At 51.5% G+C, this 17,596-nt stretch overlaps 1 protein-coding gene across 1 annotated transcript in view; it reads right to left on the bottom strand.

Annotated features, from left to right (window-relative positions):
- LOC149334519 (cytochrome P450 4c3-like) overlaps positions 1–17,596 on the bottom strand; it is a 58,995-nt gene that overhangs the window by 8,190 nt on the left and 33,209 nt on the right. The window contains exons 7-8 of the mRNA XM_089555153.1: positions 15,678–15,866; positions 12,361–12,534 (exon numbers count right to left, since the gene is read on the bottom strand). Of these exons, the coding sequence (XP_089411279.1) occupies positions 12,361–12,534; positions 15,678–15,866 (363 nt within the window). The remainder of the gene's footprint in view (positions 1–12,360; positions 12,535–15,677; positions 15,867–17,596) is intronic.

The raw sequence follows: 17,596 nt of genomic DNA, 5'->3' as shown, positions 1-17,596 counted from the left end.
GTGATGACAGTCGAAGGAGGCGCGGAACTGGTTGAGCAAGTCGAGAAGCTGCGTGCGCTGCTGCGGTGGAAGATCTGCGTCGATGGAGCGGAGAAATAGTTCGGTAGATGAAGGAGTGGGTGTAGAAGATGGTGGGCTGAGCGCAGCGAGACTGATGTGAGATGAACCGGCAGTCTCCTCATGGGTTAAAATAGCCGCGACAGGTTGGACACTGCCGACACATTCGCCACGGCGCAGAGCACTAGGGTAGGGAAACGGGTTACAGACCCACAGTGCGGAAAGGCCAGCAGAAATAGTCAATACGGCGTAAGGCAGAGGAAGGCACTTGCGCCGGAGGAAAGTATGGGCTGGCGTGAAAAGAACAGTGTCATCACGAGAATGGGCACAAGAGAGGCGCACAAGGACGGAAGAGCATGGAGGCAGGTCGATGTCTTCGGTGACGAGGGCTTTAATACATGGCGGTGAAGGAGCAGCGTCCGGCAGGGATTGGGGCAGAGCACAGAACCCGACTTCAGCGCGAGCGCAATCGATGACAGCGGCATGACGAGAAAGGAAATCCCAGCCCAAAATAACAGAGTGAGAACAACACGGCAGTACGACGAACTCGATCGTGTAGAGGACATCCTGAATTAAAACTCGAGCGGTGCAAGCTGCCGACGGCTTGATGTGCTGAGCGCTGGCCGTACGCAGCGAGAGACCGGCAATTGGCGTCTTAACTTTCTTCAAGCGGCGACAAAGGTTTGCGTCTATTACTGAAATTGCGGCGCCAGTGTCTACAAGGGCCATGACAGAAATTCCCTCGACCGAAACGTCAATAAGGTTCGCAGGGGCCAGCTGAGGTCTTTGGTAGTTCGACGAGGACGCAGTTCTTGCCTCAGGAACTGCGACATCTAGTTTTCCTCCTGAGAATTACTTGGGCGGCGACGCATCGGAGAAATGGAGCGTCGTCGCGGCGAAGGGGAACGGCGGTCGGTAATCGCTGAACGGTCGGGGGAGAAAGGACGAGGGGACGCACGGGGCTCAGCAGACGCGGAGTACTGACGCGCTGGAGGCCAGTACCCGACCGGCGGTGCCGAAACTGGGAGACGGCGACGGCAATGGCGGGCTACGTGGCCAGGCAATCCGCAAGTGTAGCAAATAGGCCGGTTATCCGTCGTGCGCCAAGGATCTCGGTCTCGTGGAGATGGTCGCAGATAAGGGGCCGGCGCTTGTACGGGCACTGACATTATAGGGTACGTAGGCGGCCGAGGTTGTGCGACGACTTCAGCGTAAGTCATTGGACGGGCGACAGGTTTTGGGGCGACGTTGCCATAATTGAGAGGGGTGGCGACTGGTCTTGGGGCGGCGTCAGCGTACGCCAGCGGAGCTGCGACAGGTGGTGATGAATGCGCTGACGGAAGCACCTCAGCAACCTGCTCTCGAATTGCATGTTGGAGAGCCGGGGCCAAATATGGTGGCGACCCTTGAGGGCTAGGCAAAAGCGAAAGCTGACGGGCCACCTCCTCACGTACAAAGTCCTTCATTTGCTGCAGCAGATAGGAGCTGTCAGCTGCGGGTGTCAGTCCAGAAAGTGACTCTGGCTGAGCTGAGTGCTGACGAGTCAGGACCCTCTGCTTACGCAGCTCCTCGAAGCTCTGGCACAGCGTGATGACTTCCGAAACGGTGCGCAAGTCCCGAGCGAGCAGCATTTGAAAGGCGTCATCATCAATGCCTTTCAAGATCTGCTTGATCTTGTCAGCTTCCGGCATGCTGACGTTCACTCGGTTGCAGAGGGCGATTACATCTTCTATGTAGCTAGTGAAGCTTTCGCCGACCTGCTGCGACCGTTCACGCAAGCGTTGTTCGGCGCGAAGTTGTCTGACAGCTGGGCGACCAAACACTTCTGAGAACTTCGTCTTGAAGGCTGACCAAGTCGCAACGTCCCCTTCATGGTTGCGGTACCATAAGTTTGCGACGCCGGTAAGATAAAAAATTACATTGTTGAGCTTTGTCTCGTCATCCCACTTGTTATACAGGCTCACCCGCTCGTAGGAGGCGAGCCAGTCTTCCACATCATGGTCATCTGTGCCGCTGAAGGTAGCCGGGTCCCTTTGGCGAAGGGAGCCGGCACAGATGACAGTCGGTGGGCCTGCTTGCACGGCTTGGTGTTGGATGTCTACAGGCATCGCAGGTGTCGGAAGAGTGCGGCTACGGAGCTCCAGAGCCGATATCGTTACCCAGCACCTCCACCAAATGTAGGATGGGGGTTTGTTAAAGGCACTGGGACCTCAGGAGCAGGGCGGCAACAGTCCGTGGTCGGCGAAGGCGAGAACACAGCACGCGCAGCGATGGCAGCGCCGCCGCTAAGCAGAACGGTCGTCTTCGTCTTCACAATATTTACAATTCTCAAAAGGTATACGACCACAGCTGTATGGTTGATTTTATGCCGTCAGTGGTCCCTAGTTACCTAGCTGGGGAATATAAGTGCTTGATTAGTGTCCATTTGGCTGGACGTAGTCTTTGTCAAAAGTTACCAGGCTGCACGTTTTTCTTCTCAGTCGTATATTGAAGTTATTATGCCAGCCCTCAAGCTCAAAATCTCTGTATGGTAAGAAGAACCCCTGTTCTCACCTTCAAAGAACTTTTTTATCTTTAGGGAAGCCGTGAGGGCTCTTTTATGCAAATGAGAAGCAAACCATGGAGCCTGGTTACTTTTGACAAAGACTGCACGTGATGTCTAAGGAGGGGAGGGGAGAGCCTCCACAGCAGGAGGCGGTACCGGCAACCTCTCGCAGCAGTTCCAGTGGTGATGGCGGTGATACCACCGTGACGCAGCACTCCTGGCATCGACGGAAATTCACCACCAGGTAAAGCCGGCCACGCTGGAACCGGAAGCTGGCCAGCGTCAGCTTGAAGCCTCCTTCCCCGAAAGGTCACAGCTTCATAAGAGGTCGTCGGCTTCTGTCTCAAGCGACTCGCGAAAGGATACGGTTTCCTCCCCCTGGCGCCCTTGTTCTCAGTAGAGGGAAGTTTGGGGCCTTGGTTTCCCCGGCGCCGCCCGGCTGACAAAGTCCCGCACTGCTGTGTGCGCCGTGTTGAAGAAGGGGATGGACCCCTTCCGCCACGACGCATATCTCAACGCGCAGCCAAAATTTTACATAGATGCAAGTACCGGGATCGCCCGGACACACGTGTCGTCATCTGGACCCCATCAGATGCGGGACTAGAGGGAAACGAGGCTGCCGACGCCTCAGCACGCGCACTCAACCACCGGGCATCGCCTCGACACTCGCCGCCTGAGGTATCAGAACCTAACCAGGCCATCACTTACAAAGACTTTGTTAAATTATATTAAACCCAGCATAGCCGCTTTCATCCCACTGCGAGAGGCTAACCAAAAGCGACGAGCGTTTGATCCTTCCCTTCTATACCGACACAGTACTGTGCCCGGCAGGGCTGCAATACTTTAATCCGGCTTTTAACGGGGAGTGTCAGCATTGTGGGTGCGCGTTCTCGGGCGTGTACCACATGACGTGGGGATGCCCCTCTAACCCCCCTTTCCCCTCACCTACCCGAGGGACCTGCTCGGCTGCTCCATCTTAGAGAGCCAACGAGTTCTCATGGGTAGGGCCCGAGCTGCCGCAGAAGCCACAGGGTTCCCGTACTGGGGACCCCTCCTAGAATTTGTAAGGGGCTGGCCTTTAAGGCCAGTCCCCACTCTCTCCTGCAAATAGCCCGAAATAAATGTTTCCCAGCACCACCACCACCGAGACACCACCGCTTCTTGTCGGGAGCCGGCACCAAGCCGCCAAGAAAATAATTTGTGGTCAGCTTGCGAGTCCCACGTGTTCTGACCCGAATTGCTAGCCGTATACCATAACAACAATGCACGTTAACTCATTTAAACAGCGAAGTAACACTTTTGTCCAATCGAGGTATAGTTCCTATACTACGAATTGAGGCGGCACGCAACAACATGGGCTACAATGAAGCGGTTTTAATACAGACCCCTAATGTTCCAATACAGCTGCTGCAGCACGCTAAATCAGTACATTCCCCGCCCACTACACAAACCGGTTATGGCACTCGTTCATACAAGAGGCTGACCAGTAATGTTAAAATGATCTTTCCTGTAGAGTAGGGTAAGAGCGAAAACGTGTCCTCGGGTTGTTTACACTGATAATGCAGCGGCACTAACTTGTCTAGTCTTCTATTCTTCTGCGGCTGGTTGCCACTGCTAGTTCTCGCTACTTCCTGGAGAGAGAGAGAGAGAGAATGATGAACGGAAAGGCAGCAAGGTTAACAAGGCGACGCCTAGTACGCTACCCTGCACGTGGGAAGGGAGCGAAAGGAGATATATAAAGGGGAGAGAGGAAGGTAGATCACTTTTTCACACGTCCGTAGTCAGTAACTAACAGGGTACACTGGGTAATTCTTTAGTAGAAAATAATTCTTTTGTATTATAATCTCTCTCGAGTGTTACTTTGCACTAGTTGCATTCTATCGTTAATCCCTTCGTATGTGCTCGTACTAGTGATTGTGAAATCATCTGTATCGCCTCTTTGATATATAAACTTTGTTTCGTTTGTGAACTTTTGGCTCCGTCCCATTCTCTGGGTTGCGACCGGCGAAAGCTGGGCACCAAACGACCACCCCCCTTGTCACTTGATAGCTGGTCTCTGGCTGAGCTTGCCACGTTGAGTCAAGGGCATCTCCTTTGTTACCGAGACCGCTACCCCCACACGCTCTAAGGATGTCTGGGAACGCATGCATGATTGCGTGAAGTGGTGACACTCACTCACTCACTCACTCACTCACTCACTCACTCACTCACTCACTCACTCACTCACTCACTCACTCACTCACTCACTCACTCACTCACTCACTCACTCACTCACTCACTCACTCACTCACTCACTCACTCACTCACTCACTCACTCACTCACTCACTCACTCACTCACTCACTCACTCACTCACTCACTCACTCACTCACTCACTCACTCACTCACTCACTCACTCACTCACTCACTCACTCACTCACTCACTCACTCACTCACTCACTCACTCACTCACTCACTCACTCACTCACTCACTCACTCACTCACTCACTCACTCACTCACTCACTCACTCACTCACTCACTCACTCACTCACTCACTCACTCACTCACTCACTCACTCACTCACTCACTCACTCACTCACTACCTTCCTTCGTGCTCTTCCCTCCTCGTACGCATCTCTGGAGCCTCTCTTAGCAAAGACATCATCCTCTTCTCACCGGCCCGTACTCTTGTGCACCCTGCTTATGCAGTACTGACTGCATCCGCGGGCCTCTCACTTTTGTTGATCTCTAACCCTTTTCCCTCCCCTACCGCTTTGCGCCTTGGTGAATGTCTCGGCAGTGCCAAGTTCGGAGTTCACCACGTGGCATATTGTGCGTTTGATGGTCTTGATTCCGCTAGACCAATGCTCGTTGCTCTGTTTGTTCACGTGATTGTGATGTATATATGTTTTCGTTTTTCAATAAAAAATTCAGTTTCGAGTCAGCGCTCGTCTTTGTGCCCTCTTGCTTTGTCTGTCGTTTTGTTTCGCGCTGTTCCCTCCACGATGAGTGCCAACCCCGTCGCGTCTCTGCTCTACCGTCAGGAGTCTGATGATAGATACGTCTCACGTTGCTGTGAGCGCGCTCAGCCCACTTTCTTCAGCCCCCTATCCATCTTCTACCGGTGTGTTCTTACGCTCCATCGACGCCGATCTTCCTCCGCCGCAACGGACACAGCTTCTCACCCTTCATCAGTTCCGCTCTTCTTTCGTCTCTCACCAAAGTTCCTTGGGGCGAAATTCCACTGTCACCAATAGCATTCACTCTAGTGCACAGGCGCCGCTGCTGCAGCGCCCCTATCGTGTGTCTCCAAACGAGCTCCCGACAACTTCTGTACGGCAGTTCGATCTATCACTCTGGTTTCCAGCGTGCGATGACGCATACAACTTGCGCCGCCTCCTCACGGCACCGCTCATGCTGCGCTATTTCGACTCGACCACTACTACCGAGGTTCACACGGACGCCAGTAGACTTGACCTCGGCACCATACGCGTCCAGCCAACATCTCGCTTCAATGAATACGTCGTTGCCTATTCAAATAGTGCACTCACGAAGGGTGAATTAAACTACTCCATAGCGGAAAAAGAGTGTTTGTCGATTGTCTATGTTGTTGTTAGTGGCTATTCAATAATAAAATAAAAATAAGAATAGCAATGGAAGAAAAGATGTTGCTAGCCGTGGCATCTGCCATCGAAACCTGAAGCACCTTAGCTGAGGCTAGCGGGAATATAAGGCCAGGGAGAGGTGAAGAAAGGGGGAGCGATAGTAAGCTAGCAAAGGGGTAGGGCGTTAATATACGCTATGTACAAATACAGGGTGTGGAAATACATGTGGGATGCTGCACCGCGCATGGTTGCCAAGAGTACTCGGTGAGCGGGCGTGCAAATTGCTTGGCTAGGGGGTGGGGGGCAGGGGGTTGGGCGGCCGGTCGCGGCCCACGGGATGTCTTTCAGCCGGCACAGACGGGTTGCCCCGCGCCAGACAGAACACCGTGCTGGGCCATTGTCTGTGTGCGGGGGCGCCAAAGGTCGCACACACTCTCACTTGGTCGTCGCGCCTTTGTGTGCCGTGCGCGTGTCGTGTCCTGCCAGGACAGAGAAAAAAAACGAAAGCATGGCAGAGCACGCGATCGCGGATCATTAAAAAAAAAGCTAGTGCGGGGGCGCCCAGCTGTAAAGAGTCCGAAGGTAGCACACGCGGAGCGTTTTGTCATTCCGGGCGCGGAACAGACGGGACGTCAAGACCGTCTGTTCGAAGTATACAAAGGGTTTCACCAAAGTTCGCTGACGGAAGGGCGCACTGCTCTGTGGCCACAGGTGCGTCGTTACACTGTACGGAATGGAATGAACCCCTGCGCCCTGCAGGCCGCAAGCATGTCGCGTTGGGCGAACGCGGTACACAGGGGGTGCAAGTGCTCCAGTGTTTCAACTGCACCGCAATAGCCACACACGTCGCTTGCAGCTAGTCCGTGGCGCACCCGTCTGTCTCCGGGCCACACGCATCCTACACGCGCACGGAGGATCATCGCGCGCTGGAGCCGTGTCATGCAGCGACCACTGATGCAGTCGATGCACTCCCGTCGTGTGATGTACGAGTCGGGGTGCTGCTGTCGGGGGTGGTCGTAGGTGACCGCTCGCACGTCCTCCAGTGCGAGAGGGAGTTCGCTAGGAGGTAGTTGGTGTGTGGCGGTCGCGAGTTCGTCCATTGTCTAGACCCTTGCGAAATTCCGCTTTTACCTAAATGGCCGGCCTTTTGATGTTGTGACGGATCACCATGCGCTTTGTTAGCTCTTCTCCCTGAAAGACCGATCCGGTCGCCTTGCCAGCAGAGCCCTTCGTCTGAAGGAATATGACATCTGCGTAGTCTACTGCAGCGGCTACAAGCATCAAGACTCTGATGGGCTGACTCCTAGATCACTTTTATTCTCGACTTTCACTCCACCCCAACGGCTACTCCTCAGTCACGTGCTCTCTGCCATATCCACAATGAGATCATGCGGGAGCGTTCAAAGCATACAGCCGAATCCGGCTGCGCTACTACTGGCGCGGCATGTACCCATTCGTCCTCGAGTAGATGCACACATTCCTCGTCTGTCAACGCCGCTAGACATCTCCTCATCGTCCTGCTCGAGAGTTGCAGCCACAACCTTGCTTACCACCTCGCTTCCGCACACTGCAGCCAGAAACCGTTGAGCTAATGCCACTGTTGATCACTAGACGAGGTATGCAGAGCTGGGACTTGGTTAGCGACATCGGCGACTCCGGCGTGATGTCGGGCTCGAGTCAACAGAGGTGCCAAGTTGCGGGAAGACGAAGTGCTTTGTATACCAAAGGTTACATATTGCGGATTGTCGACAAGAGAGAGCTGCTACGTGGTGGTGCTCTGCGTAAGTAGAGTAAAAGTTCTCCACGTCCTGCATATTGTCCCTATGTTTGCACGTCACGTTACGTAGCCGTGGGGGAGGGTCAGGCGTGCAGCCCAGGGTCAAAGGGCAGCTTGGAAAGGGGTTTGTTTATGAGCCGCGTGCGCGGCGCGGCTCTTTGAAGGTTGGATCCGAGCTTCTGAGAACAAACTGTGACCTCGGTCGCGATCTTTCCGCCACTGGGAGGATGGCCCCGGAGTCACGTCTCGGCCGTGGCGCGAACAAAACGGAGCAGAGCAGCCAGAATGCACGTTGAAAACAAAGTTCTTGTACGGCCGTCGCTCACTGCTCAGTTTCTCTCCTCGGTCAAGGTCGCGCAGCCACGCATTAAGCCACGAAACATAGGCTGTAGTGGATTCGCTGCGCAAGAGCTATTCACTGCAGCCTTGTGGGAAACGCTTCAGGCCATAAGTCACGTTGAAATCGCTCCGGATACAACAGCAGCAACCGCCACCCTTCCGGCTGCTACTGCGACAGAAGTCACTACCTTCATTTTGCAGCGCTTCGTCCTTCATCAAGGTGTACCTCGTGAAGTGCTCGGTGACAGTGGACGCGTCTTCTTGTCTGATGATGCAAAAGCTCTGTTCATCAAATGCAACATAATTCATCGAACCACCTCTGCTTATCATCTGGAGACCAACTGCCTCACCGAGTGATTTAGCCGCACCCTCCGGGACACGCTCTCTATAGACGCCGCTTCTATCCGCCCGAATTTGGATCTCGTCCTTCCGTATGCCACTTATGCATACAATACTGATACGCAGTCCACTGCCGTCTTCTGTTTCTTTTTTCTTTACGGCTGTCAGTCTTCTGTTATCATAGATTCAATTCTCCCTTACTTGCCTGACACCTCCGAATGTACCCGTTTTATAAGCCGAGCAACATGCAGATTACTGTCGCCAAGTCTCCCGCTCCCTCACGACTGACACCCAGTATCGCCAGAAATCCCACCACGACAGCGATCACACCATACCGCACTTGGCTTCTGGCACCCTTGTGTGTCTCTGGATACCGTCAAATACTCCTGGACTGCTATCGAAATTTCTCGCCAATTATCACGGCCCCTACCACATCACCTCTTAACTCCCTCGTCGAACGCCTCACGCCGTCTCCCGACCTCTTGATTGTAAAACATTTTATTCGCCGGAAAGAGATTAGTAAGAGGTCACGTTAAGCGGTCGAGATTGCATAGCCCTCGACGACTTTGTCAGCCCACTCCACTGCCAAAACTTGGGTTTGGGGTCAGAGCTAGCCAGCACGGTCTCCCACCGCTCGAGAGGTGGAGCGGTAACTAGATCACCCGGAGGAGCCTCTATTTTACAATCCCACAGGATGTGACCGTAGTTGGCTCATTGGTCACAGTGTTTACAGTTTGGGTTGTATAGATCCGGATAAATGCTCGCGAGGAGTGATCGGGTGCGTATCGATCATCGATCGCGTCTGTATGCGACGCCACTGCCACCGTGAACGCGACACTGTTCATATCCAGCTCTTGAAGCCCTACTCGGACCCCGTCATTTGCCGTCACTGTAAGTCGCCAGGATGGCTCCTCTTCTCCCCAGGGGCGATTGTAAACACGAATACGTAAAGTATTTGTCAAAGGTACACAGTCCAAGGGGTCTGCTGCTGAGCCTTGCAGAGCGGCTCCTCCTGCATACTCAGGGACCCTAATATCACGAATGCGGGAGGAACTCATGTCCTCAAACCTGCCAAGCTAGGACTGTGAAACGTGGAAAAGGGCCCCGCTACACGGCTCGGAAGCAAATCCCGTGGACTGTATATATTTGACAAAGACTATACATGCACTTCAGCGTCATTGTATCGCCACGAGTGTCTGCTCTAAACCTGCCATACCTTGAACTTTTTGCCACTGCTCCCGTCCTCTCGATTCATGGCAATAAACCCCCGTCGTGCACCCTATTTTCGTTTTACTGCTCCCACTTTAAAATTCATTTGATGCTGACGCCATCTGCCAACAATTTCGGGGCAAAACAATATAGGAAAGAAGAAGCATGCGCCGTTGAAGATGTCGTTGAAAACCATGTTGCAGTTCTTATGTGGGCGCTAAAAACGGCTTATGCTCAAAAAAGCGCTTTGTAACTGCGGGCAGAATACATTCATGATTGCATTACTCTAACTACGGTACATTTTCTGGCATCGATTCTATAGATTAAGTGGTAGTCTCACGAACAGAGTGTGAAAGAACCGTGATGGCGGGAATTATTTTGCATCGCCAAGTTCTAACTGAACTTGTAAATAGCAAGGCCAGGGCATAGACGCTGTTCGAAACTGGAATGATTCTCGAGATACCATATCCTTCAAGACACGAATGCGCACGAAATGCGGTCTGGTCAAACGCAGCTGTAGTGACCGAGGAGGGAGAAGGCCGAGGAATATGGGCACCCACTGCTGCTATCACTATCTGTCGTTTTGCTAGCGACGCCATGATTTATGCTATCTGAAGGATGGCTTGCAGGGACTGATAACTAGAGGCCCTCATGTTTGTTTGGGTGTTTCTTAAACGAGTTGTAACTGTATAATAATTGCAGAGAAAGGGCAGTCGCCATTTCAAGCGTTCCCAGCAGCTTAGACTTTTCGGGGACATTTTCTGTGCAATATCTCAACATGAAAGGCACCCATTGCGCGCTGCAGGAACCAGACAAAAGGCATGTATAGTCTTCGTCAAAAATATGCAGCTGAATGGGTTTGCTTCCAAGCCGTGTAGCAGGGCTCTTAAGCGCAAATGACAGTCCTAAGCTTGGCATGGTTGAGGACTTAGTTTCCTCCTGCTTTCGTGAAGTTAAGGTCCCTGAGTATGCATGAGGAGCCGCGCTGTAGGGCTCAGAAGCAGACCCCTTGGGCTGTATACTTTTGACAAAGACTGTACCTAAACAGTTTCTAGACCACCGCTAACTTCTTTCAACTTATGTATTTGGGGACCGCGATGATAGGCCTGTCTGATGCAGGGTTAATAATAAGGCGCGGCATGACGATATTTGGGCAAGATTGAAGAGGCACTTGAGAGTGTTTGATATAAAAGGCCTTTGAGTCTTCAAATACTATTGGGCCCATGGCTGGCGCGTACGTACAAAAATGAGAAATCGGGGCGCTGAAATAATTCGTCGAGGACAGCGGCATCCTTGGAAATTACTGGATTGTACTTCAATGATTAGATGTTCAATTCACTGCGTGTCTTCACTCGTGTCTCATCAATTGCTCCACTGTATTTCAGTGTTCGCTTTGCGGTGCTTATATTACCATTTCATGACTGCAATTGTTGTCTGACAACCAGTTCGGAGTTTCACTTACATGTGTCTGTGATTGAGACCTTATTCTCAATCACCTTTCTTGGTTGTAGGCACCTGAGGAGCGCACGGCCAAGTCACGAGATATTTCTACAAAATGCCATCACCAACACCGACGCTGAACCGCTCGCTCAACCAACAAAACGGTCATTCAAAGGCTTGCCCCACGCGACCGCCGGTTGGTCAGCTCGCCTCAAATAAAGATGGCACATGTCCGCTACAGTGAAGTGGCGAAGACACAGGCGATGAATTGCTGAATAGAAGAGCGTTTAGATGGGGAAAATGAGTAGTAAAGGGCATAGACTGACAGATTGAATGGCGCAACGACAATCTGTCTGCCTATACCGGTATGAACCGCAAATAAGTCGAACTTTGGAGCGCGGCCAGTGCTATTGAAATGTACTAGAGAATAGCGATCTATGCCTCCGGGTCTTGGCCGATCTCCCGTGTGGGTATATTCCACCTTTTGCAAGTCCAACAGCAACAACAACATACGCAACCGCCGCAACAGCCGTCACAGCTCTCCGATAATGACGTCTGTAACCGCCCCACTTGTCGCAGCTGAACAGTGTGAGGGAACGCTTCGTCGCTTCCAGGCTGATGTCTCTGAAGTTGCGTAGACTGGCCGACAGTGGCGGTCAATATGGCATCCGCGAAGCAATGCTGACAGTTGAACTCGGCGTGAACAACACGGCGACGCTCCTGGCGTGAAATGCCGGGCTTGACGGTGCGCGTTACGTCTGGGTCAAGCGCGGAATGATAGAAAAGACCCCCTACATCACGGGCGTGGTCTGAAAGTGTGATTTTGCAGCTTTGGTTGGACGCAGCGCATGAAAGCACAGTGTACCTGTATTACATCGCGAAGTACGGCAACGCAATGAAAAGATACCTGGATGAGGACGACGCTCGCATACGGGTGATTGAATTGATGCCGGATTGCGGTGGCCTGTCAGGCTATTCGTTGAAATAAGTCGCCTTAAGCCGTTAGCGTAATTGTTTGCAATTTTTCTTTGGGTCATAGCCGCTGAGCATGTGCAATACGCGTGCCTCACCTTGAGGGCGCAGTCGAGGTACTTCATCTGCTTTAGGTCCTCGGAGGTGACGTGGCGCTCTTTTTCCTCCCCGAAGATTGAGTCCAGCTCTTCATGAATGAGACGCTGCTCCACCGGATGAAGACCGATGAGGAAAAGCGCCCAGCTAATCGCCATCGCCGTTGTGTCATGGCCCTGGAAGGTAGGGCGAATAGAGCATCGAACATTCAATCGACTGCCATTCTTTCAGTAAAAGCTTTTGCTGTTTGTCCAGCCGTTGTCCTGTGCTCTTTTCCGTCGTGTGTCCGGCTTTTTTTCTGGAAGGGGGCGGGAGCAGGGGGAGAGGATGCCGTCACCCTTCTGAACGTGAGTTACTAACTGGCGGACCATTCAGCCTTGCTAGTTTTTTTTTACTGTGTGTCCTTTTCTTTTATGTGAACATCTCAGTAATCGTGCCGATATGTGCATCAATGCCGCCTAGACTACTTACTGAGCGCGCTATTTTAGATGTCAACTCCTGCCACAGAACTGCCAACATAAAGCAGCCTTAGCTGAACTCTTGACACAAATCTGCGTGACAGCACAGAACTGTACATTACTGAAACGCTTGGACATTTCACTGTAGGAAATCAACAAAAAGTCAGCAAATTTCTCTCTCGGATGGGTAATCATCGGCTAGACAAAACAGTTTCAGGAAGAAAACAGCGAATGCCTTCAACAGCTGCTTTCATATCGTATTTTCAACAAGTGGTCAGCTTAGCAATAATTCATAACTGGCTAAAAGTGAAGTTATTTTCAGCATAACTGAAGAACATAGTGCATATCTGATTTTAGGCCTTGATTGTAAAAACTGCCGAGGTCTAGATGACATTTCCGCTTTCTTTTCTCAAAACATACGCTAATGTTTTAGGGGCTTTTTAGCAGAAATATGTAACAGATCCCTAAAGTGTGATACCATGCCAGAAGGCTGCAAAGTTCCACAGCATGGGTTGTTCCGGTTTTTAAGGACGAATCGATTTTACTTCACGTTCCCGGAAGGCTAAGAGAAGAACATGGAACTGGACCGAAATGGTTAGTAGGAATGCTTTTATGGTCATGAAACTTCTCCGTAACGCTATGGGAGAGCTTCATATGTTGACCGCGCCATCCACGAGGCGGCGCTACGAGTCCTGTGGGGGCAACTACGCGAGGCAGCGGGCGCCTCTACTTCCGCGAGTCTACGGGTGGAATGGGACTCCGGCAATGCGGCAGCAACTATTTTCTCTTTTCACTCTGCCTTCGTTTACAAAATAAGTACAGTGCACGTGACGTGCAAGCCTGTGATGCCGAATACTTGCTGCGTGACGGGTTGCCGCTCCGGCTTCGGAGGTACGCAGGAAAAGGCTTCGCTGTTCTGTCTGCCGAGCGACGCCGAGCAGCATGAAATATGGAAGCGGGCGATACCCCGACAGGAAAGCGGTGGATTTAGCTTCGACTCCAAGCATGTACGTGTCTGCGAGAGGAATTTTGCCCCACTGATTCGGTATCACGAGTTTATGATCAACAAAGAAGCAGTGTCGCTGCAATGCGCGAGAAACCGAAACTCAGGCCCGGCGTCTTCCCACGGATATTCCTACCAGCGTACTTGGGCACGAATCTGTGACGATGTTGCATTTTAGACAACTGTGCTCTTCAATGTGCTGATGGCTTTTGGTGCGAAAGCACTACTTCATGGGATGAAACCCACCAAGAATCTTGTGGCGTCCCTGAATTTAAGGGTGCAGAAATAAAATAAATATTGCTGTGACTAGAAATTTCGAATCCCCGGAGGCGCGAACGGATCAGCTTCGCTGGCCACTGCACGAGAGCACTGTGCTATCGCAGCAGCCGATCACGCCTCGTGTTGTTGTTGTTGCTGTTGCCTCAAAAACGATGGCGCATACCCACGGTGGGAGATTGGCCAGGGTTTCGTGCAGATCCAAACAGGGAAAAACTAAACTGTAACACACTCTCGCGCTGCGCGCATTGTACACCGTCGTCTTCATCAACGTCCACATTCGGAACGAACACATCAGACTAGCTTAACTTCAGTCTAATATCGTCGCCAGACGTGCAACGACCCAGCAAAGCAAAACCATGAGCCAAACAGCCTAAACACATGCGTTCGCACGTCTGCTGGGTTTAACCACGTTGAACACCTAACGCTTTTTATTTTTTTGTACATGTTTCTCCGTGATTTCTATCATTGCGCATTTCTGGCTTATTGCGTCGCCGCTCACAGCTTGTCTCTTATCTTGGTAGCGCGAAGCGAGCACATGAGCAATATTTCCTTGCACTCGTCAGCGCCTCCGTAGTCGCAGCGTGAAAAAGTGTAAATAAATGGCTTATGAAGCAAGAGTATTCAGCAGCTGGCTTTGCCACCTCCGAAAGTGTCAGCAAAAAAAAAAGAGCACTATCAAACTACCGCGGTGCATTCGTCATGTGATCGCTCTTCTAGCGCGCACTCCAGTTCTTAAAATTACGCCATAACGTCATGTTTTGAGCATTATTGAGATTGCAGTATTTATCACAAGGTAAACGCCAGCCTTAAGCATTCTTGTGCACTTAGATGAAAGCGAGGACTCGGCCGAGACAGGCGCAACCCAGACACATACAGACATGTTACTGATCGCTGCGCTAGATCTCCAGAATAACGTTGTGGGCAAGTTGCGGTAAAAATGAATGCCAAGGCTGGAACATTGTACGAAAATCGCGTTTTTTTTGTGAAAATCAACGAGAGAAAGTAAGTGCGTTAATTGTTTGCCACTAAACAGCCGCTAACAAGGTTTACTAGTGGCCGTCGTCGATCGTAGAGGGTTTTTAGTGTTTCGACGTTGCAGCCAAGCTATCAGGTGATAACCGGTAAAGTAGTGGCCATCGTAAGCCCAAATAGCGATCCCCAGAAAGCATAACTACCAAGCGAATATGAGCCGGTTGGCCGGAAAACAGCCGCTGCGAGCAGAGCTCGCGCAGCGACTCGTGCCCCCTCGCCGACAGCCGCGCCTCTAGCGGCGCGCGCTGTCCCTATATGAAACTTTGGCCGGAGTTTCGTGACCAGGTAGGGCTTAGACCTGTGCATGACTTTCATGTTGATCCCATGTCCCGGTTCCACGAACTAATGTCAGTCCTTGCTCTTTCGCGATCTAATAAATTCTTGTGTTGTTTCCACGATGCCGATGCTTCTCGGCATTATAGCGAGAATTTACTAAAAAAAAAGGAGGGCTGATTTAAAAACCAAGCTCTGTTTTACTTGGCTGCATAAAGCTGATAACTTAGCGCATTAGCGTATTCGGTGCATCATTGGTGCCTTATCAGCGCACCTCGAACATGAAGGTGTCGACCTCTTCTCTGATGCCTTCCTCCGTGATGTTGTCCTTGAAGTGCTCCAGAAGCAGCACATCCAAGAACGGACGGGCTTTCCTGCGTCCCCCTTCTAAGTTGTGGTCTTCCAGGTTGACCAAACCAGCGTCCACTTCGGCGCGCAGCTCCCGCTTGCGTTCTGCGATGACCTGAGAAAAGACAGAAGGAAGGATAAGCTATAAGTGCATGCAAAAGGAACTCCGGGCATGCGTGCACTACACCGAAAACACGTTGTCAACTTATTTGCTATTACCTCTGTGTCACTGGGGATTCCGTGCACCTCTTTGCTACAACAAGCATATGAGACCAGTGCACTCCAAGTACCGTCACGTCTTCTATGTACACCAGTTAAGCTATTCGCAGATGGTTGCATCTGTGCGATGAATACAAGGTAGAACTTATTGTGCATGATGTTGGGGCAATGGCGGGTGGTCTGAAGCGGCAGACGGCGGAGCTGCTGAATTTGGGCAGGCGTTGGTTCGAATACGGCACGCGGGGCTATCCAATACGTTTTTCTACTGGACACGGTTGGTTACTGCTTCATATTCACTGTTAGTTCGGAAGAATCAGAATTTGACCGCAGTAGGAGCTAGAAGAATTTCATGCTTAAAAGTTCTGTAGCGTGAGTGGAGAAAAACCCGAGCTTGACAGTGTCGTGAACTGTTTTGTTCTAGCCTGTTAAGAAATTATGGCAAAATATCGGTAATATTCTGCTGAGCCTTTGCATCTGAACAATCTTTATTTCAACGGTTTGTACTCACAGACACTGATTTGTGCGGGTATTCTGCATTCTAGCAGACCACCACCAACTATCGTAGAATAACAATTTATAAATTGCGGCTGACACAAGAGATAGTATTCTTCTGGGCTAGTTGCTAGGATTCCATATGGGGGCCAGCGTGAACTTTGGGATGCAGGGACGTAGAGAGACATATTGAAACCCGGAACCACAGCGCTGTGTTTCGTGTTTCAATGTGTCTTTATACGTCCCTGCGTTCCAAAGTTCACGCTGGCCCACGCACAAGAAATAGAAGGAGTAGATGCCTTTCGACATCGCATGCATCCCAACTGACACAGCGAAGAGGAAGACACATAATCTGAACGGGTGTGGACAGTGCGGCATTTTTTTTAAAGCGAAAGCTCTACGTCACGACCAAACCAGCAACAGCCGCTTCATCGCAGAAACGTGACCTTTAATTGACCTTGTGAGCCTAAAGAAATAAATGAAATAAATACTTCCCCGTCCGAGTTTCGAAGCTGCGGCGGCGCGAAGAGATAAGCTTTGCTATCCTGTGCTCGAGAGCACTGCGCCATCGCGCAGGCTATCATGCCCCGCGCTGAACTCGCGCTATGCACTGCTCGTCGTCGTATTGGGTTGGTTCCTGCTGGCTTAACGTCGTCCCAAAACGACTAAGGCTATGAGGGACGCCGTAGTGAAGGGCTCCGGTAATTTCGACCACCTGGGGTTCTTGAACGCGCACTGACATCGCACAGCACATGGCCGCCTTTTGAATTTCGCCTCCATCGAAATTAGACCGCCGCGGCCGTGATCAAACCGTTGTCTTTCGGGTCAGCAGCCGAGCGCCGTAACCACTGAGCCACCGCGGCGGTGTGCACGTCGTTGTATTCATCAACTAATGCTACTACTGGACTAATATCGTCGCCAGGCGTACGCACGACCAGCAAAGCAAAAGCATTATCCAATGATGCTAAACACATGCGTTCGCACGTCTACTCGGTTTACTGCGTTGAAGCACTACCACTTTTCCTTTTTTTTTTTCATTGTAGCCCATTCAAGGAGGGCAGATTATGAGAGTAGCCCTGTTGGGGTGTTGCAGAATAAGCAAGCACCTTTTCAGAAAGTTGTACAACGCAGCGA

The sequence above is a fragment of the Amblyomma mixtum genome, chromosome 8 (genome assembly GCF_055824585.1).
Source record: "Amblyomma mixtum isolate Tamu chromosome 8, ASM5582458v1, whole genome shotgun sequence".
Classification (NCBI taxonomy): Eukaryota; Metazoa; Arthropoda; class Arachnida; order Ixodida; family Ixodidae; genus Amblyomma; species Amblyomma mixtum.
Note: the sequence above shows the minus strand (reverse complement) of the source record. Positions and strands in the feature narration are given on the sequence as shown.